Source organism: Dreissena polymorpha, chromosome 11 (assembly GCF_020536995.1).
Source record: "Dreissena polymorpha isolate Duluth1 chromosome 11, UMN_Dpol_1.0, whole genome shotgun sequence".
Classification (NCBI taxonomy): Eukaryota; Metazoa; Mollusca; class Bivalvia; order Myida; family Dreissenidae; genus Dreissena; species Dreissena polymorpha.
Genome location: NC_068365.1, coordinates 39454397 through 39478137, shown reverse-complemented (window position 1 = coordinate 39478137; position 23741 = coordinate 39454397). Strand labels below are relative to the sequence as shown.

The following is a 23741-nucleotide window of genomic DNA, read 5'->3' as shown; positions in this document are numbered from 1 at the left end:
TAAAGTGTCATCCCAGATTAGCCTGTGCAGACTGCACATACATTAAGTCCTATTAAAGTGTCATCCCAGATTAGCCTGTGCAGACTGAGCACACATTAAGTCCTTTTAAAGTGCCATCCCAGATTATCCTGCGCAGACTGCACATACATTAAGTCCTATTAAAGTGTCATCCCAGATAAGCCTGTGCAGGCTGCACATACATTAAGTCCTATTAAAGTGCCATCCCAGATAAGCCTGTGCAGACTGCAAATACATTAAGTCCTATTAAAGTGTCATCCCAGATTAGCATGTGCAGACTGCACATACATTAAGTCCTATTAAAGTGTCATCCCAGATTAGCCTATGCAGACTGCACATACATTAAGTCCTATTAAAGTGTCATCCCATATTAGCCTGCGCAGACTGCACATACATAAAGTCCTTCAAAAGTGTCATCCCAGATAAGCCTGTGCCGACTGCACATACATAAAGTCCTATTAAAGTGTCATCCCAGATTAGCCTATGCAGACTTCACATACATTATGTCCTATTAAATTGTCATCCCAGATTAGCCTGTGCAGATTGCACATACATAAAGTCCTATTAAAGTGTCATCCCAGATTAGCATGTGCAGACTGCACATACATAAGTCCTATTAAAGTGTCATCCCAGATTAGCCTATGCAGACTGCACATACATTAAGTCCTATTAAAGTGTCATCCCATATTAGCCTGCGCAGACTGCACATACATTGAGTCCTTTAAAAGTGTCATCCCAGATTAGCCTGTGCAGACTGCACATACATAAGTCCTATTAAAGTGTCATCCCATATTAGCCTGTGCAGACTGCACATACATTAAGCCCTATTAAAGTGTCATCCCATATTAGCCTGTGCAGACTGCACATACATTAAGTCCTATTAAAGTGTCATCCCATATTAGCCTGTGCAGACTGCACATACATTAAGTCCTATTAAAGTGTCATCCCATATTAGCCTGTGCAGAATGCACATACATCAAGTCCTATTAAAGTGTCATCCCAGATTAGCCTGTGCAGACTGCACATACATTAAGTCCTATTAAAGTGTCATCCCATATTAGCCTGTGCAGAATGCACATACATTAAGTCCTATTAAAGTATCATCCCATATTAGCCTGTGCAGAATGCACATACATTAAGTCCTATTAAAGTGTCATCCCAGATAAGCCTGTGCAGACTGCACATACATTAAGACCTATTAAAGTGTCATCTCAGATAAGCCATTGCAGACTGCACATACATTAAGACCTATTAAAGTGTCATCCCATATTAGCCATTGCAGACTGCACATACATTAAGTCCTATTAAAGTGTCATCCCAGATTAGCCTGTGCAGACTGCACATACATTAAGACCTATTAAAGTGTCATCCCAGATTAGCCTGTGCAGACTGCACATACATTAGGCCCTATGTTCCCAGAATGAGGCCCATATAGTTCACTTAACATCAGTATTTTATGTGCCTGAAAAGTTCCTAGCATCAAATGGGATTTTGTGCTTTTAAATTGATCACACTTAGTAAATAAAATGCAAATAGCACTTGATCTGATATCAATTTTAATCATAGAAGGTCAGGGCATTAAGTTTTGTATATTTTCGACCGAAATTTAGCCCCTGAACCAAAAGTTTATCCTTGCATAAAAATCTGCTTTAATAGAATTGTTAAATAATATTTAATTTTAGTAAAATAATTATGTAAAAGCCTTCAGCTCATTTTACAATTATTTTCTTCATTTATTTTCAATATTTATGTAAATTCTTGGTTTTTGTTTTAAGAGCCTGTTCCTACAGGAACCCATGCAATCATAGATCGGTACCTAGCTGAACAACAGGCTGTCTGGTCAGCTGGGCCCAGACGCCCAGTGACACTTCCTGGCCCAGGACCTTGGGGCAAATGCTCAACTAGTCTTACCCGCAGGGTGGAGCCACTCTGAACCTGGGGCTCCATACTTTGTTGGCCAGGGGCCAAGATTACCTCGTCAATAAGGTAGGTTGGTAATGTACTGTAAACGTATAGAAATTCGCCGGTATGAAATTTCGTGGTTTAATAAAAATCAACAAATTCGTTGACACGTAATTTCGTGGAAGTCAAATTTTTTGGGAATGCTGACCGTAATAATGATTAAACTTTTATTAAAGCAACCAGAGTAATAACGAAGCATAATCTGCTAATCTGTGTTGACAGCAATACTTTGGCTTTATGTGCACTGAAGCATGAAAGTGTTGCCGAATGCCAATAATTGTCGAAAAGATCGATAAAGCGGCGCACATGTGGGTCCCTTCTCACTAATTGCCATCAATGTTGTTTTGACAATATGTGCAATTCTTAGCGCAGTCTCTTAGTAGTAACAAATAAGTAATAAGGTCCCCAAAATACACATGTGAAAACCGTTATATCTCTTTTAACGTTAATTAACATATGTGATTAATCTGAAAACTGTTAATTTGACGACGTCACGTAAAAAAGTATTATTACCCGGACACTTATCAAGAAAACAACATATTGTATTAACTAGCATATCTCTATCAAACAATGTCTCTTTCAAAATGGTTGAAAACGGAAACAGTTCAGACACGTTCCCCTACTATAGCAGAGCTGCCCGACCTTGCAAAGGCTCAGTCTATGACTGAAGCATTATTGACACAGATCGCTAACGATTCAGTGGAAGAAAACATTTTCAATTCGGAAATATTTTAATTAATCAAGAAATTGTATAATGTGACCTACTGAAGTGAAGTATTACAAAACAAATATCTCGGATAGCCGAAACAAAAGAAAATGTCGAGAAATGACATTCGGAAATGACCAATTTCGGCTAAAAGAATGTATAAATAATCGTTGGTACTTGAATTCGTGGTTCAGTGGACCAGCGAAATCCACGAAAATTTATACTACACGAAATTTAATGGTTTTACAGTAATTAACCACTTATAATGTGGAGTGTTTCATTCCAAATTTTAATTTAAATAGTTTGTGTTTAATACTGATAAAACTCTATCCTGGCTGCTAACTTAAACAAATCATTTATGTAAGTGTTAAATATTTATAATAGCCGCCATTTGTATTGCCTTGAAAGGGCTCAGTGGGGGGGCGTACACATGTGTCCTAGTCTGTAATTCTCCCCGTCCTTACTTTCATCCTTATGTCCGTCCCACCTTTTTAGTGTTGCACGTAACTTAATAAATATTGGTTCCAGAGGGACTCAAAATGTTTGTATCAAGTGTACAATATATAGAAGGCTATGTTTGTATCAAGTGTTTAGTTTATATCCCATTTGTATCAAGATCCTTCAAACAGAATTTATTTCTTAAATATTTTTTACTCAAACAACATTGATTGACTTCTAATATAACTGATGCCATTTCAGAATGCATTGAATTATTTGGTTTACAGGGACACATTCCTGGGATGCCCTAAGGTCTTTCTATCTGTTCACAGAGGTCTTATACTCACAAGTTCAAGCCCAGTGAGCGATGTTCACCAAATCAAACTCTGCATCTCAATAGGTAAGTCACCTTGCCATTGCAAAAGGGGCCACTGTGGCAAAGCATTCAGGAGACCCAGTCTTAATAGCCTAAACCTTTTGATGCAATAAAGCTTTCACAAATACCCAATAGGTAAAACCCAATACAAACTGGGGTTTCTGCTCTTCAATTAATTGACCAGTTTATCTAATCTAAGTTTAAGGGTTCAGCCACAAACTACTTTATCTTATCAAGAAATGTGAAGAAAATGCAAAAGTGTAAAGCTAAACCCTCAAATTTGCATTTTAAATTTAACATCTAGAGTTATATTTAACTCAAAACCACAACAACAACAACAGCAAACAATTTCTCAGCAGGTACCAACATATCTGACTCTTTCACTCTTTACAAAATCAGGTTCCATATCAACTGTAAATATGGTTCTTAAACTAACATTGAATTACGAAGAGGGATCAGTGATGTTCGTACCTTTTAGTTTAGGGGGGTATACAGGAGTGAACTTGTCGGTCTGTCTGTCACCAAACTTAGTCAGAAGTTGTATCTAGATGATCTCTAGGCCAAGTTTGAACATGGGCCATGCGGGCCCAAAACAAGGTCACGGGGTCACTTAGTGCGTTTTACACATTCAGTTTGGTGTCCGCTCTCTATTTCGATTACTTATCATCCGCTCTTCACCACACTTGGTCAGACGTTTCATATAGATGATCTCTAGGCCATGATCGAACATGGACCATGCCGGTCCAAAAAGTAGGTCATGAGGTCACTTAATGCGTTTTACACATTCAGTTTGGTCGCCGCTCTCCATTTCAAGCACTTATCATCCGCTCTTCAACAAACTTGGACAGAAGTTTTATTTAGATGATCTCTAGGCCATGTTCGAACATGGGCCATGCCGTACGAAAAACTAGGTCACAGGGTCATGGGTGCATTTTACACATTCAGCATGGTGTTCCCTATTTCAAGTTATTTTCATCCACTCTTCAGGTTGGGGTGTTCGTCACGTCTGTGACAAAGCTCTATTTTTTTTTAAGTTAATATCTTATTGAGAGAGTATTAATTGTGTTGCCAGGGTTGAACCCGCATTTTGATACTTGATAATTTTTATGAAATGCTAGTAAATTTTTAAAAATAGTTGTCTAAATTGACACATGACATACTTAATTGCAGAAACCCGGATATCAAAGCGTTGAGCTTGTTTTTTGAAGCATTTGCACCAGCAACAGTCATCATCTCGAGTTACTGGCATCTCTATGGTGTGGAACCCTCCTTCTATGAACATCATAACAGCACATGAACCAGTGGCAGTCATCATCTCAAGATTTTGGTATATCCATGGTGCAGGACCCTCGGTCTGTAAAGATCATGCAGAGCGAACCTCAGGTGAGTGTTCAAGTCGTGTGCATGTTTTTAGCATGCCCCCAAGTTCACAGATGTGTAGATGCATGTAGATTTACCTGTGCCCGTCCATACGTGCATCCAGCTGTTGAATTTGTATGTCAAGTCTAAACTCGAAAAGTATTGCTTCTAGTGTGATTAAAACAAAGATATTTGCCAAACTGTGAACTTGCCTACTTGTGTATTTTGATTCTTTTTTCTTTTACATAAGTGGAATTTTGAGACATAAGTAAAATGTGGGTGCATGGTGGCAAACCATTTTTACTACTTCTCAAAAGATATTTGAGTCCAATGGCAAAATGTATCTTCATCAAATCCTAATCCAAATTGTATCGTTATAAAATGGTCATACTTCAATATAAATATGTATTATCAATTATTATTTTATAAATAGTCTCAGGACCATCATTTCCTCTATGGATTCAAATCAGATTAGTTGTAAAACCTTGAAATACCAAGTTATGTGCTTGTTCAGCTTCTTGTTTTTTTTAATCGGTATCAAAAATAAAATGAAATACTGGCATTTACAGTAACAAGTATTTCTTGTTTTCAGATGCCATTTGACAAAATCAAATCATCCAATCAGAAACACGGCCTGTTGAAGCAGTTGTTACCATATTGACCCCAGTCAAACCTAAGAAGTCCATAGATAAAAACTTTTTTAGATGTGCTAGTCTCAACGTACCTCCCGGTTTGTTCAGCACTTACTCTGACTCATTGAATTTTATGACGGGTGAAAATGAATGACCTTGTTCAGTTCGAAATGGCAAAATGACACATCACAACAATTCAAGTGGAAAGCCAGAAAGTCATGTCAATAGCCACATTTTGTATGTGTAACAGCCAAGTTGTTTTCAAAGAAAAACAATAGTTTACGTTTTATTTTTTATGTGACCAATGTTTCATGGGAATTATGATGCTGTCAGTCTCTTTATGTTGAAAGTTTTGGTTAAACATAGCATGTTAATTTTTTTTTTAAGCACACATATTGCATTTATATCCAATGTCTTTGTCTGTATAATGAATTTTTCACTCTAAGATTGTCAAGTCTGTTTAAATGATGCTGGTAACTTTGACAAAATTGGAAAAAAAGAGTATGTTCATGTTATAAGATATGTTTCAGTTTTCTGTTTTTACCCGTAATATAGATAAGCTAATTTAATGAATTGTTCTAAAAGGTTTATAACTTTTAGGCTTCAGCTTTTTCTGTCTATAAATCCTTCCGAAAACAATACTAGTCAATTTGCTCATTCGGGTCGGTATTCGATCATGAATCTTGTTTAGTAGCATACTATTTCATTGGAATAATGATACATTCTGGGAAAAATTATTTAATCTACCTAAAATTATTGATTCTGTAAATACCATTTTGTTGATTTCAATGGATATTGTTTGTAAAATTAATATAGTATGACTATTGCGTGTTTGGGAAAGCTTTTAATGAAACTGAGAATTAAAAAAAAACAAAAAAACAGATAAGAGTTTTATGAAAATTGGCAAAAATTATTATTGTTAATTTATGTTGTTAGATCATAGACGTGTATGCTCACAATTGTTAAACTTTGTTTTTGGACACAATAGTTTATTATGCTTTATGTTTGTTTATGCATATGAAGATGACCAGAGTGTATCCTCTTAAATAACTGCGTAACTTAATCAAGATTTATTGATCACTGTTAATATTGTGTAGGTATATTTTACCATTTATACATAAAGCAACTGTAGAACAATTGTATTTTAAATGTAAATTATTCTTGTATTGTTGCCATTTGTATAAGATAAACTAGCTGTTTATCTTAGTTTGTAAAAACCTTTGTAAAAAAACATTTCCTGTGTGAATGCTCATATATATATTAAACTGTTAAAATAATGCACAGTACCAGAAAAAATAGTCAATTACACAGTAAGCAAAAGTGTTGTCATATGCTTACAATTGTAAAAAATTGCAATTGTCTCTATTTGTAATAATAGAGAGCAATATTATTTGCTTTAAAAATAAAAACAAAGATGTCTGCTTTGTAAATTGATAATTGTGTTTACATCTCAACATAACACGTAAATACATTAAAGTCTAAAAGGATTTTTTGGAATAAAGAACTAAATAAATATATGTGCGTATATACGCTGATAATAAAATTTTACATTTCATTTAGTTTTGTAACAGCCCTTTTGACCTTTCACGTTGACCATCCCACACTTGCTGTGCAGTGCCTTCATTAGGGTCATTTTTATGCTCCCGGTAGGGTGGCATATAGCAGTTGAACTGTCCGTCAGTATGTCAGTCCGTCCGTTTGTCCGAAAAAAAAACTTAAAGATGGGCCATAACTTTTTGAATATTGAAGATAGCAACTTGATATTTAGCATGCATGTGCATCTTATGGAGCTGCACATCTTGAGTGGTGAAAGGTGAAGGTCAAGGTCATCTTTCAAGGTCAAATGTCAAATTTATGGCGTCTGTCCGTCCGTCTGAAAAACTTTAACATTGGCCATAACTTTTTCAATATTAAAGATAGCAACTTGATATTTGGAAGCCATGTGTATCTCATGGAGCTAAACATTTTGAGAGGTACAAAGTGAAGGTCAAGGTCATCCTTGAAGGTCAAAGGTCCAAAAAAAATCAAAGCGGCGTTCCCATGAAGCTGCACATTGTGAGTGGTGGAAGTTCAAGGTCATCTGTTAAGGTCAAGGTCATCCTTTAAGGTCAAATATATGGCGTCTGTCCGTCCGTCCGAAAACATTAACATTGGCCATAACTTTTTCAATATTGAAGATAGCAACTTGATATTTGGCATGCATATGCATCTCATGGACCTGCACTTTTTGAGTGGTGAAAGGTGAAAGTCAAGGTCATCCTTCAAGGTCAAATGTCAAATTTATGGCGTCTGTCCGTCCGTCCGAAAACTTTAACTTTGGCCATAATTTTTTCAATATTGAAGGTAGCAACTTGATATTTGGCATGCATGTGCATCTCACGGAGCTGCACATTTTGAGTGGTGAGAGTTGAAGGTCCAGGTCATCCTTCAAATTCAAATGTCAAATATATTAAAATAAAAAAATCAAAGTGGCGTTCTCATGAAGCTGCACATTGTGAGTGGTGGAAGTTCAAGGTCAAGGTCAACCGTCAAGGTCATCCTTCAAGGTCAAAGGTCAAAATAATAATAAATTCAAAGTGGCGTTCTCATGAAGCTGCACATTTTGAGTGGTGGAAGTTCAAGGTCAAGGTCATCCTTCAATGTCAATGGTATTAAAAAAATGTTGTTTTTTTCAAAGCGGCGCAATAGGGAGCATACTGTGCTTCTGACGAACACATCTCTTGTTAGTAAATATCCCACTGTTTAAGTTCAGCAAATGTTTTAAGACCAGATTTTCTTAAACTTGGGTTTGTTATTATTTTACTTTTATTGAATGAATGAAACATGTGTATTCTGTTGTTGAATAGCTAAACATAGCTTGATGTTTGTAAATTGTGTGACAAATGTTGATCAAATTGATACATAGAAAAAAACACCATCTTAGTTAACTTGTATGTGTTAATTACCAAACACAAATATAAGTATTTGTTAACAATATAACTATTGTCTTTATTCGAAATACAGTATGAAATGCAATTTTAAAATCATGCCTTTATATGTTCATCTTCTCCAAATAAGCATTTTGAATAAGCAAATATAATATCTCTATGGAAAGTATCCGTAGGCCCCATGCAATCGCTTATGTACCTCATATTGATCAGGGTCTTTCTAAATTATTTCAGGATTGTTTATCCCTTTCTGAATTGTGTAAATAGCTTCAACATCGTGAGATAACTGTTAAGAGGATTTTAATATTAAAAGTTAAAATAGTATCTTAACTGTAACCGTACATCTGTTGCATTTATTTTTTGATGTTTATATGTTGTGGCTCACTGAGATTTATATTGTCTATAATCTTGTGTACTTTAATTGTGTTTTTTAAGACAAACATCATTATACTGATTATTCTGTTTTTGTTCAACACTTCTATATATACAAGTTGTATGTAAATAATTAAATATGTTTATGTTGATGATATGTATTTCCCGATCTAAGTTTGATGTTGAACTCTCAATAAACGACATGTTTTGCCAATTAAATCCCGAATAATTGTCTTGTCACTTATATATTACTTTCCAACTATTGAACCTGGGGAGCTCATTTTGTTATCCCCCGCCAGAGGCGGAGGGATATTGTTTTTGTGTTGTCCGTCCGTCCGTCCGGCACTTTTGTGTCCGGAGCCATATTTTGGAAGTGCTTTGGCGGATTTCATTGAAACTTCGTATGAGTATATATATGCATAAGAGGATGATGCACGCCAAATGGCATTGTACACCATCTGTTAAAAACAGAGTTATGGCCCTTTGTATCTTGAAAAAATGCTTTTTACTATAGGCACTTTTGTGTCCGGAGCCATATCTTGGAAGTGCTTTGGCATATTTCATTGTAACTTCGTATGAGTATATATATGCATAAGAGGATGATGCATGCCAAATGGCATGTACACCATCTGTTAAAACCAGAGTTATGGCCCTGTGTATCTTGAAAAAATGCTTTTTACTCGTTGAATGTTTTTGTGGAAAACGCTCGACTTATTAATTCACCTAAATAAATTGTGAAGGCTTAAGAACCTTCCTTTGTCTTAGTTTTGTGTTATTGTCCTCCGTCCGTCCATCTATCATTATGTTCATCCGTCCAATTTGCATCCTCAAACAAAGCATATGTTGCGGGGGATACCTTGGGCCTTTTAGGCCCACTTGTTTTATTTTGACTGTCATTCCGTCCGTTAGTCCTCCAACACACTTTTATCTCATGCATAATTTACCATATCAATCATTGACAACAATACAAAATATAAAATCTCCATAGGAATAATGAAACTCCGGAGGCGTTATCCGAAAAAAAAACAGTACTTACACCCGCTTATCTCATACCTAAGACAAGGGACTAATTGCCTATACAACACAGGGCAATACCAACGACATACCATGAACCATTAACATAATTAAAACACGGTCTTGGAAATGTCTATATCAATCATGTGGGATTTCCATTGTTTTTAAGTTTATTTATGTAACTACATGTAGAATATAACAGTAAACAAATTAGGAATATATGGGAAAACACTGTCATGCCAAGATGTAAGCTTTCGGTATATAAATACCTTAATGCTGATTAATTTATGCTTTTTATTGTACTATTGGTGAAATAACTCGCTTAATAATGGTTATTAAACGAATATGTTAAATCAGTAGGAACGTACTTAAAACTATACTCATACAATTCTATTAATATTTGATTTAATACTGTCTATAGTACACTTGCTATACAGGTAAAACTAAATTAGTTAACAACGTTGAAAATAAAGAGGGCAGCTACCACAACTTACGAATATCTTTAAAAAAATCTAATTAAAAGGATTATGATTGTTCAACAAATAGGTCTGTTTAGGCTGTATTATACATTTCCTAACACTGTTTTATGCTGTTTGTATATGACCCGAAACCTTCCCGCAAATACATAACATAAGAAGTATTGAAAGTACCCAATATTTCAGTTTTAAATAAATTATTAAAAATGCAAGCGTTGTGATATTTATTTAAATTGTTGGCATAATGTATTGTAAATTCATAATAGAAACGAAATTCGCATACGTAAGATTCATTTTAAAGACCTGTTGCGAAAATACATTCACATAGCTCATAACGGGTAATGATTGACGTTAGCAGATAATTAACACCAAAGAAGCGTGCGTTTTATATGTATTGCGGACAACTTTAGGCACATTATATTAAGTATCAATAAAATGAAAGTGATACGATCTATTTTGTCGGAAAATATCACGAAACATGTCACATAGGAGAGTGATATATCTGGTGACCTAGCAGTCACAAGAAACGAAACGTATATCACGTTGTGTCACTTTTTGTCATTGAATTATAACAAATCATAATGATGAAAAATGGAACACATAAAAAATGAGAGTTCATCGGGTTTCAACTGTTCTGCTCAATGTTTGGTTATCGAGAGGCAATTATATGCCCCCTTACACTTATATAAGATTGATATTGGTCAATGTTTAAGAATCAGTAAATATGAGAAGCTTTAGAGACTTTTTCTACATAAAATATGTTGTTGTTTTTTAATGACCTACTTAGTAGCACGTGATTAATTGCAATTATTTCTAATAGGTAGTAAACCGTAATAAACCATTTGTAAAGGGCCCATGGGAGTGGTTGACGTAAGACTATGGGAAATTTAACTGATTTTCCCTATTTGTATACATAAACCTTTTAGTCGTATCGCCATTTAAAAAATGCATGCATACTGTACAGGCCAGTGTCAGTCAATGTTGATGAGAAATAACAAGACACATACATATTTATACACCCGTGTACAACTGAAATGATACTTATTTTATATCGTTGCTAAAACTAGTCTATAGACAATTTATCTTTACCATTTTGTCTGACATGGACTACACGTGTATGTGAATCTGAAGCCTTGATCAATATGTGTATCTTTTTTCTTTCAGTATTTTGGTTATGCCAGTATTGATGATTATGTCGAAACAGATATTGCATCAAGTTATTATAATAAACTACAAATATGGTTTTACATATACTATACAAAATATTAACATTTAAGTAGAGGCGGTTTAATGCCAATTTGTAGACAACGCTGGGAAAATATTGTTTTGGTTAAACAGTTTGCAGTAAGCATTTGTTTCATATTTATTTTAATTATGGTGACATTAAAGTGGATGTCCACAATTTAAACATGTATTTAGATCTGAGATAACAAACATTAAGACATAACGTATTATAATTATTGTTAAATGGTAAGTGTGATCTCTCTTTTACTTAAAACTCCGCTCGAAACAATTCATAGTACAACCGGAATTACATTTCATTTATTTAAAAATTGCTATCCCTATCAAACTATGCAGATGAGAAAACATGCACTCTATCATATGTAGAGTCAATTTATGATTCACAAAAACTCTTTACAATATTATTAATATGATGAATGATCTTAATTTGAGATCAGTGTGTACCAAAAAACTATGATTTATTCATTGTATGAAACGTTCTTTTGATATAGTTGGTGATATTATAATGTGTTTATAAAAGAGCGTTTATTTATGTGCGACGCTCGCCGTCAGGACACTTCCACGAATGCGAATCGCTGTTTTTAATACGAATAATGCATGTTTGACTGGTTGAGAAACCACATTCCAAACTCTACGCAGCGGTAATATCCCCACGGCTAATGGCGATAACCACTGCCGTCACAAGAAAGTCATTCTAGATCCGATAGGATTTTGTTTTAAGGATTATATTATGTAACGTAGTATCATTTTCTTTTATATTTTGAAAATGGTGTATAAGTTTAGGTTCATTATAAAAAAACGAAAAATTATTGTACCACGTGGCTCGGCTATCATGGTGTGGTTGGTTATAACGACAGGGATTTGATCGAGCTATGCAAGGAACAAGTCAAAGGTTGCAAAGATTCCTGATGTTGAATGACTTTACACAAACGGTGCAAACGTCAGAAAGTATTACTTTATACAAACAACAACTACGTAAGTGCCTCGGTCAAAACAATTCTAATAAATTGATTTTTTTCCTATTTAAAATATATGTGAGTAGAGAGGCTAAATTGTTGAACGGTCAATCAGAAAACAAAAACACACTATTTTTTTGCCATATAAGGTTCTGAAATCTTTTAATATGTTACTATAACCAATAAATGTCATCAGTGTATGGTAATCGTACACATGTAGCCTTTGGGGTTTTATCAGCTCAATTTGTCCGAATTACTACGTGCATAGTTATTTTTACGCTTCGCTCAACCAGACTTAGTCTGAAGCCCCACATTTCATATCGTATTGGCGTTGTAAACTGATCTGCAAAATATGTAGAAATTTACGCATTTATCGAAAGATAAACATCGTCTTGAAAATAACATCAATACAATGGAGTGCGGCAATATAAATACGTATAGAATTTGCACTGTTATGGTAAACCACGGGTCCGTATTTGCACACCTTATGCAGTATGAGACCGCGCGCAAAAGCTTTTGAAGTGTGCCAGGAGATATCATCTTGTTTTGTCAAGAGATGATATCTCTTTATATTAATTAGTATAATTTATAAACGTCCATGCCATGAATGGTTATATAAGATGCTATCATTTGAAAAGACAGCCAATTTGCGTGACATAAACTGAGACAATATGCACATGTTTTTGATGATATTCGCTAAAGATGAAGACCATAGTAGTTCAAACTTTTTTTTATATTTGTACGTAGCTCTCAGTTTATTTCTTTTTAACATGAGTTGTGTATACATATTTTTATTAACCTGAAAAGCTATTGTAACCGTAACATGTGTTTGCAAGTGTCACGAATTTAAATGCCCTACCCAACAAACATGCATCTATAACGTTGAACGAAATGACCACATGCTGTAATACGGTTTGCCTTCTCCCGTTGCAGCCGTATTTTCACTATGTATATTTAAATATCAATTTAAAGAATCATGCCTTAATATCCACAAAAGCGCCAACTTGCTGAGTTAAGATGAAATATGGTGAATCAGCAAAATCCATTATTGATGATAGTATTTCAGAAACAAGCAACATATAGTAACATTTCAGACCATCCTTATGCATGTCAAGGTATAATGCCCTAATTACTTAGCTTGGGTGTATAAGACCAATACTTATGACGAAAAACAATTACATCAAATTTTAATTTGATTTTAGCCTTAACGTGAATCTAGTGCATGGATATTTTTTAAGCAGCGTCGTAGTATACAGTTCATTTAGGGAATCGATAGATATACACGTTTAGCATAAATACTCACAATCAACGAATATTTCGTAAAATATTTATAAAATTAATGTTGAACAGTAAAAAATCAGTTTTCCTTATAGCAAAAGCCAACATTTCAACGCTAGATGTGGTCTGGTCACATAGATTTAACGAGATACAAAATGTGCGTTTTTAATGTTTGTTTGACAATAAACTCCGTGTGAATTTCCCACGACAATATCCAAACATTTACGAACGAACTCGAGATTGGCTTCGGGCAGCTCATGAGAACTACGTCGTGCACTTTTACCACAAATGAAGAAAACCATAGAATGTAAACAGTTATCGAATAAGCTTACATTAGGCTGTGGTCTCATGCATTCATGACCCAGTATGTGATTAACCTATCCTGTAATAAATGATAAAGAACAGACATAGTTAAACTCGCTTTAAAGTTTATTTTAACAATAATTCTTATTCTAGCAATACCATTCATCTGGCCATCACTGGGTAAAACACATGTTATATCAGATAATATACACATAATATGAAAACATACCTAATGGTAAACGATTATATTAACTTCAAGTATGTTTCTTGTTCAAAATATCGCGAATACATCTGTATTTGATAGCATGTCTACTATATGTAGATGGTTTTAAAAAATATTAATAGTTCGTTATAGTCGTTGAGCTGCCCTTTATAAGAAAAAGTTTGTTCTTCGTGCAGGTCTTTAAATAGCTACTACATTAATATACGAAACTCTCAGGTTACCTGACCTAATTTTCAAAACTTTATTGAATTTTTCACAATTAAAGATAACGTGCCGCGATTTTATAAACCCGTAATACACCTTTATTTATCGAATTTAGTGCATATCTAAACTAGTTCGCAACTCACATCAATTCAATAACGGTGTTATAAGCGAGAACGAATAGAACAAAGTCGCGACTTTTCACACGTTCCGATGCACTCGCCATTTTCATTCAAACCGGAAGTGACGTCACAAATTTCCCATTGTTATGCTCTCAATAACGAAGCGGCGTTATAAGGCTTCGAATGTATTACCTCTCGAAACTTTAGTTAGAAAAGTTGATGGAAAATGGAAGATGATAGCTATTATGATGAGTTTTCCGTTCAACCGTACATGTATGAGTCAGATTTTAGCGACAGTCTGTCAGACTTTTTATGATTCTGACTCGGAAAGCGAGGTAAATTTTGTCGATGCTCAAGACGACCATCGTGTTGGGAATACAGATTAGTAAATACATAACTGTGTTTCATGCACGTGTCGGGGTAAAAAATAATTCTTTGATTATTATTCTACAGTACAAGCATGTTGAATATGACTTGGTTACACAAAACACATTAATAATATAAAAAATAGAACGGATACTAGCAACAGTTCTGATTAGGAAGGAATGTAAATATTTCTAATTACATGAATTTAAATTTAAAGCACTATTTCTATTAATAATTAAACAGTTTCAGTATGAACACTTATATAAATTCATTGATAAATACAACTTCCGTTATAATCACATGATAATCAAAACAATAGCATGGTGTAGATCCAAGTGTGCAGAGTCGGACATTGGTGGGACATGGAGCATCACCCCTTGGTTAGCTAAGCTAGCACTGGCCTGATAGTAATACATTTAATGATTGTTTGTTGATATAATTGGGCTTTGCTATTCTCTTTTCTAAAACCATACTGTGTCTGCAATAATCAACTGTGATATATCCACAGATAAAGCACATTTCAACAGCCAAATAGCCATAAACTCCATGACACTCTATATGGACTAATACACAACTGGTATCAATTTGACTGCAAGCCATGGAAATTTTTGAAACGTAAGAAACTAAGAAATTAATCATAATATATATGTATATATTGTTGTCTGAGGCTATTAAAACCTGGACATTCGAGTAAGAAATGGAAGTTATTTTTGAGATCGTTACATTGTTTACATAAACACCGCTTGAGAAGTTGACATATATTTCAACTTGTATTTATGATAGTACGCACAAAGTAAATTTAATTTTCGGCTAATTATAGGTGTTAACCTTTGATCGGCGCTTACTATGTTTTAAGGTTTCGCATCTAATTGTATGAACCAATTGCCTTGGTGTTAAAATTATGAAGGAGCGAACGTCCGCCTTGTCAAATTAGCGTAAGAGCGATTGTCCGTGAGAGCGATTGTTCGGATACCCAATACAGAGAAATGCCAAGCTGTTCATTGTTTATGAGATCAATAAATTGTCCTCATAATTACAATCCATGCCCAAACCCTTCTCAATTTACATTTTTATCTGAATATTTCAATATTACATACAGAATGGTGTTCGTAAATAATATTACTATTTTTAGTAATACTATTCCAATTCCATTTTAAAATGTATTTTAATAATCTGTGTAATAGACATTAATTTATTTGAGTTAAATATCAGTACAAGAACGTTTATATAATTATTTTTTACCAACACTTTGATTCGCTCATACTTTCTTAAAGGGGCCTTTTCACAGATTTTGGCATTTTTTAACTTATTCATTAAATGCTTTATATTGATAAATGTAAACATTGGATCGTAAAAGCTCCAGTAAAAAATCAAGAATAAAATTAAAAAAAGGAAAAGAACATTGCCCGGAGCAGGTTTCGAACCAGTGACCCCTGGAGTCCTGCCAGAGTCCTGAAGTAAAAACGCTTTAGCCTACTGAGCTATTCCGCCAAGTACACATACTTAACGTATTTTATACCTTATATAAGCAATCTTCGTAGTTTCACAAAAGTTAACGACAAAAACAGAACTCTCCAAATTATTCAATCGTTTCGCGTTGCAACGCTTTATAATTTTTAGGTTTTAAAATCGTCAAAAGATGCATATAATGGCTATATTAGACCATGGTAAATGTTCAGTATTACTGTTTCCTCACAAATATCATAACTAAAACGAAAATTTGCGAATCTGAAACAACTTTTTTCAATTTTGTCAATTTACCAAAGCGTGAAAAGATCCCTTTAAGTTATTGACATATTATTGAAACAAGCCCAAATGTTATTTTTGATACTTTGTTGGTTAGTTAGCTGAAGCCTAGCTCATTTATCTTATCTTAGTATCTAATTATCTCGTGGGATGTATTTGTCATTTTTTATCGCTGTTCCACTGATTAACCTATTTGACCTCAATAATAAGAGATGGGTTGTAATTTATTGTGTGTAACTAAGCCGTAAATACATACATGCGTATAATATATTATTAATCCATTTCTTACGAGTAACATCCTTAGCAAAACCGAAAAGTCCCTTGTATTCCTTTTTCCGCACGTTCTTTGCACCCGAAAGCAACACACTGACAGTCGAATAACGATTGTCGTGCAAAAAAAACACAGAAAAAGCACACGTTTTTAATAAAACTTGTATAGAAAGAACTGTATTAACATTACACGATAATGTGTGTCAAAGTTGACGTTAAGCGCGAAGTGTTCACGCTTCGATCCGTAAGAACAATGGACGAGTTTTCGTGTCATGTGCGTTGAGCGAAAGTGACGTCACAACCAAAATAGGTGGCGGAAATACCCGGGTGGTTTACGGAAAACAAGATCATCGTTTTTTAGTATCAAAATATTTTTTGCCATTGCTCTCAATGATACCACTCGTTTAAGAATATACATATTTATTAAATAGCATTTTTCGTTATAAAATCGGCATTGGACCTTTAATATATAAAACATAAAAAGGGAAGGAAGATAAGCGTGCAAAATAGCAGGTCTCTGTGCGGCTTTGAGAAAGTTGGGCCCGCAGGCGTACGGATTGGAGTACATGCATGCAAGCAAGCACGGGAAGGCAAACTGGCGGGCATTTAGGAAAGCAATATGAAACTGAAATTCATACAATTTTATAACTAAGTGAACTGTCGACGTGTCTTACAGAGAGCAGTACGTGCCCAGATTGGTTTGTGAGGTTTCAGCAGTCGTGCTACCATTTCAGGCATGGCCATGAAACATAGTTTGATGCGGTGGTAATATTCAATTGATATCATTACTTATCGATTTCATATGCAGTAAAAAAACCCATCTTATTTGCATTAATCTATATAAAAAAAAAACGTCAAACTCCAAATACGTCTGTGTAATCTAATATAAAAGGACACAAAACTTGAAGGTCAGAAGGTATTATCACCCTTCATGGCTTTTAATATGAATGTGATACATTTTTCACATTTGGTCAGGTATTTCTGCGCATCATTTTAGCGCACAAAAAGTACTATTCTTATATTCTTTGTTGTATTAAAAATTTAGTAAATGGTTGCATAGAAGAATTTAGCAACAATTTTACTTAAATTAACCAACTATTCAGCTATTAACGCGAGTCCTTCATAGTCTCGATTATTAATTTCGTGACAATATCTGGGGCTTACATCGCTTGCCCATCACCCGTCTTCCGGGCGCTTATGTCTGTTTGCCGTAACAGCTTTCTCGCTTTCCCCACCATTATTCAATATTTTCCAACGTATGTAAAACAAAGTATTGCGCGTGTGAATGAATGTAATGTGTTTGCATTGATTAACAAGCAATATTTTTGTAAAGATTATAGAAAAAAGATAAGTATATATTTTTCGTTATCAGACCTTCATGACAAAAAGGTTAATTGTTCATTTCTGAAAATGAAGGAATAAAAAATCGCGCAAGCATTGATTTGAAATTCTCATACCTTTCACCTCGTCAGATGTGCAAAATGCACGATCAGAGTCATTTACTTTGCCGGTTCGACACAAGATTCAACCTGAACTTTTTTTGTTAAAGGGATGAAAACGCTCGGGGATGTATTTGTATATGATTGAATGTAAACACCTGCACAAATAAGCGTCAACTCCTCGAAATACGAACAGTTTGCCGTTCGTTTTTGTAGCTTTCGCTTTAACACTTATTCGGCCGTTTTGCCACAAGCTCGTATTGTCTAAAATGGAACTTTGTTCAAAACAATCTTGAGCGGGACCAGATGATATGTGTATTGTAGAATATTTTTTGTTTTTCTAACTTAAATCAATTTGAATACAATTATTCAGTTCAGTTTTCAATTTTATACAAGAGGATAACTACATAGGATAACAAATCCGCATACGAATAAATGTAACCAAGGATTATAATTTTGATAGGATTAAATTATCCATATCTATATTTGTACAATTGGCTACCGGTTAACAGCCCGAACATCAATATACGTATGTTCACAGTGTCCTCTTCAGTTTGCAACCCATGTAGTAGTATTCATTACCGGATTCAGAAATCTTTTTTAAACCAGTGGTTTCCTTTCTAATATGTCAGTTCAGGAAAAGGCTCACGATAACAAACATACAATTTAACCAGGATATCATTCTTGTACATTGAACGAAGACAAGTTGGATAGTTAAAATGTTGAAAATTGTGTGTGTGGTTATGCTAATATTTTACGCTAAAGTTATGGTAGCCCCAATAACCCAAGCACGTGAGTAGTACTTACGTCATGCATGATTTACGGTCTCCATATGTGTCTTGTTCTGAGAAAACTGGGCATAATGCATGTGCGTAAAGTGTCGTCCCAGATTAGCCTGTGCAGTCCGCACAGGCTAATCAGGGACGACACTTTCCGCCTAAACAAGATTTTGGCTAAGAACAGACTTTCTTTAAACAGAAAAAAATGTCATAAAAGCGGAAATTGTCGTCCGTGATTAAACTATGCGGACTGCACAGGCTAATCTGGGACGACACTTTAAGCACATGCATTATGCCCAGTTTTCTCAGAACACGACTCATATGTATTAAGTGGTAATGAGCTAACAGTTAACACACCGCTAGAAGACGGGCCCCAGACATTGGGAGGGGGTAGCAGCTGGGTGGTAGCTACTTATCCCGATTGCCTGTGCAATATGCAACATAAAACTACTATATTTATAAAAAGATTATATTTATAAAGTAAAACAGATTTATGTAAAGGTTGATTGAAAGCCTGGGGACAAGACATCGAGCCAATAACTCTTGACAGATCAGACGACTATGTTGCATATGCGTTTACAAATTCGGATAATTAATGACCGGGATCGCACTCGGAAACAAATTGAGATTCTAACTGTACACAGTTTCCGATTTTTTGAAGATTTTGTTTTTGTTATTTTGTATTTTGTCATTGACTAGATAGTGGCATGATTAACATTCTGACTAAGTTTAATGAATATTAAGTTATAAATGTGGCTTCTTGAGTGAAACCAATGTTACCAGTCGACCCAGGTTCTAAGCCAAAAGTGAATCGAACTTGGCTGTGATAATGTCAAGATAAACATTTCGACTAAGTATCATCAACATTTAACAATAAACGTTCAATTCAGTTTTTCTGAGATTTAGCCGGGAAACCTTTTAAATCAATCATCCAAGATCAATTTTGCCTAAATATTGTCAAAATTAATAATCTGACCACATTTCACCAAAATTGAGTACCAAATATGGCTTTACGAAAGTTTTGTTTTTCAAATGCGGCCTGATGAACATGTTAATGACCCTACAAAATAACAACCTGACCAAGTTTCATCAATATCGAGTCAAAAATGTGGCTGCCTTAGTGCTAATGAGCTAAAAGTTGACACCGACACAGCTAGAAGACAGAAACTAGACATAGACTTGATGGCAATATGCCACATTGAGCACTTCACCAAACAATACCTGCCGCGTTGGTATTCTAACTAGGCGTAATAAGTTCAAATATGAAGCTTAAACACGTACATGTTTTATGTTTGCATCACATTGTGTTGAATGATGACGAATGTAAATTACGGCTCTGGTATATTTTGATATTTCAGTTTCAACAACAATGACTACCGCCAACTATGCAACTTTGGAAACATCAACATATACAAACGGTAAATATTTATTTGATTATTTCGGTATGGACACTAATCATTTTGTGGAAACTCATCGATATAATTAATATTACTTGAAACAGTAATGTTTAAGTATGTTTAATACGCTAGGTTATTGGGATGTTAACTTAAAGGAATGAAACAGTTACAAGTTTGAAAAGTGTGTTGGCATGTTTAACCCTTTCAGTGCGGGAACCGAATTGTGAAGGCCTTTGCAAACAGTTTGGATCCAGATGAGACGCTACAGAACGTGGCGTCTCATCAGGACCCAAACTGTTTGCTATTCTGATTATATTCTTTGAAAAAAAAATCGAAGAAAATGCTAATTTAAGAAATTCAGCAGACGACATTTTAGCAGACGACAAATTTCCCAGCATGCACAGGGTTAATATTTAACGCAAACAAAAAAGTGTAGCTCTCGTAAGTATTTTGTTCACTATATACGTAATTCCCGTCATTATAGATTAAAACAAAACAACATTATTAGCGACCTTGAAATCGTAGAAAAGTGTTGTTGTTGTTTTTTACTTGGTCATATAAAATAAATACCTTTCCATGTAATGTAATTGTTTCACGTTGAATTTATTCAAAAGACTTGTTAACCAATGTCATAATTGTAAGTCAAGAGGCATATTCAAAATCCCGGTCGTGTAAATACATGGCGTTGATAATGTTAAACACTAATATAAGTACATCTTATGGATACTCCCCGATGATGCGATTTGTCGATGGAATTGTTCATTTGAATTTTTTTTGGACCAAGACATTAAGTCTACAATTTTTTGAAGAATTAGGAGTCTTTGTTGTGTTTAGATTTCAAATTTGGATCATTAATGTCATGTCCGGAATCTCACTCGGAAACAAATTATCATTCAAATATGAACTAGCTCGACAACCATTTATGCGAAATAACCTTACAATATGCACATCTCTATCCTTTAGAAATAGTACATTGCTTTTAATACATACCAGATGTAGTAACTTGACCAATAAACCAATGATATAACTTGCTTAAGATTTGATTAATTAATTGGATCAATTTTTCGTTTCTTTTTAAAGAATAATTTATCTTGTGTTAAATTGGTTTGCCCCCTCTTAACAGCTATTGGGTCCTTGTGAAGATAAAGATTATGACGAAGTTGTATGATTTTGAGTCTTAAATGTGGTCTCACAAGTTGTAATTATTTTTTGACCCACATTTTCAACTCAAAGATCCAGATTCAAACTGAGAAGTTATAGTGTAAAGATAGACTTTTTGACTAGGTCTCATAAAGATTAAAAAATCAATTCCGCTTCAAGATTGGTTAATAGAGTTTTTCTAATATCTTACCGGTTACCTATTAAAACAACATGTCAAAAATCAACATTTGCCGAGATATTGTCAAGATTAATTCTGACAACGTTTCGCCAAAATTGAGTCGTAAATGGGGCTTTGTGATTGTTTTACCTATATGGCCTTACGACCATGTTTTGACCCTACACTATTATAAAAATCTGACTAAATTTCATCAAGATTGAGCCAGAACTGAGTCATCTTAAGTGGTTATGTGCTGAAACTTTGCATCGACAGTGCTAGAAGACAGTGCTGGAAGACGGACAACAGACATTTACCTAATTTCAATAGCTCCCATTGAACATAACAGACAACACCTGTCGCGTGGTCATATACTCTGATTATGCTTAATTATTTCAAATATGCAGCATAAACACATATTATCTATGAAGTAAAAGCGTTTTGTATGGCATTATATGGTGTTGAATGCTATAGAAATAGAATATACATGGCGACACTGTATATATATATATATATATATATATATATATATATATATATATATATATATATATATATATATATATTGATATTTCAGTTTCCGCGATAACAACTACCGCCGACCTCTATCAAACAACGGAAACGTCAACTTACACGGACGGTCAATAGTTATCTGATTGTTTCAGTATTAAACACTAGATACATCATTTCACAGAAACTCACATATGTAGTTAATGTTCCAAAACAGCATAGCTTTGAGTATCTTAAATATGCGTGGCTACCTTTACTTCAACTTCCTTGATGAAATAGACTTAAACAAGTGAAACAATTACAATGTCGAAAATGTGTTTGTCTAAAATTGCTTAATCAAGATTGATCAAGAACTGAGTCTGCTTAAGTGGTTGTGTACTCAAACTTTGCATGGAAAGTGCTAGAAGACGGACAACAGACATTTATCTATTTAAAATAGCTCACATTGAACATAACAACAGACAACACCTGTCGCGTAGTCATATACTTTTATTATGCTTAATTATTTCAAATATGCAGCATAAACACATTTTATTTATTAAGTAAGAGCGTTTTGTATGGCATCACATGGTGCTGAATGATGAAGAATATACATGACGACACTGTTATATATATTTATTTATTTTATTTCAGTTTCCGCGACAACAACTACCGCCGACCTCTACCAAACAACGGAAACGTCAACTTACACGGATGGTCAATACTTATCTCATTGTTTCAGTATTAAACACTTTTATAGATACATCATTTCACACTTTTCACAGAAACTCACCAATCATAGCTTTGAGTATCTTAAGCATGCGTGGCTACTTGTACTTCAACTTCCTTGATGAATTAGACTTAAACAAGTGAAACATTTACAATGTCGAAAATGTGTTTGTCTGAAATTTCTTATATTTAATGCTTCAGAAAGTGTAGCTCCAATAACCGAAGCATAATTTCCATCTTTATAGACTTAATTAAAGGAACATTATTTGGGACCATGAAATAGCAGAAAAGTATTGATTATAATAATACTTATTATAATAAATACCTGTTCACGCAATATATTTTTAAATTATAATCCATTGAGAAGACGTGTTTACCATTGTCATAATTGTGAGTCAATATACATATTTCAAATCACATTCATCCATATACATGGCATTGAGAATATAAAAGGCTAATATCAATGCATATTATGGATGCTTCCCGATGATGCGCTTTTTCTATTTCATTAATCATTTAGTAATAGACACAAGACATTGAGGCAATTACCCTTTCAAAGTTGAGAAGTCAATGTTGCAAGTTTTTTAATTTTGATCATTAGTGTTT

At 34.4% G+C, this 23741-nt stretch overlaps 1 protein-coding gene and 1 long non-coding RNA gene across 2 annotated transcripts in view; both read left to right on the top strand.

Moving 5' to 3' along the window:
- Nucleotides 1-23741, top strand: part of LOC127849774 (putative uncharacterized protein DDB_G0282499) — a 465276-nt gene that overhangs the window by 432705 nt on the left and 8830 nt on the right. The window contains exon 14 of the mRNA XM_052382526.1: nt 23061-23123. Coding sequence (XP_052238486.1) covers nt 23061-23123 — 63 coding nt within the window. The remainder of the gene's footprint in view (nt 1-23060; nt 23124-23741) is intronic.
- LOC127851941 (uncharacterized) lies at nt 1291-9021 on the top strand. Its single transcript, XR_008036061.1, has 4 exons — nt 1291-2004; nt 3412-3524; nt 4671-4883; nt 5452-9021. It is a non-coding gene; the product is annotated as an uncharacterized LOC127851941 (long non-coding RNA).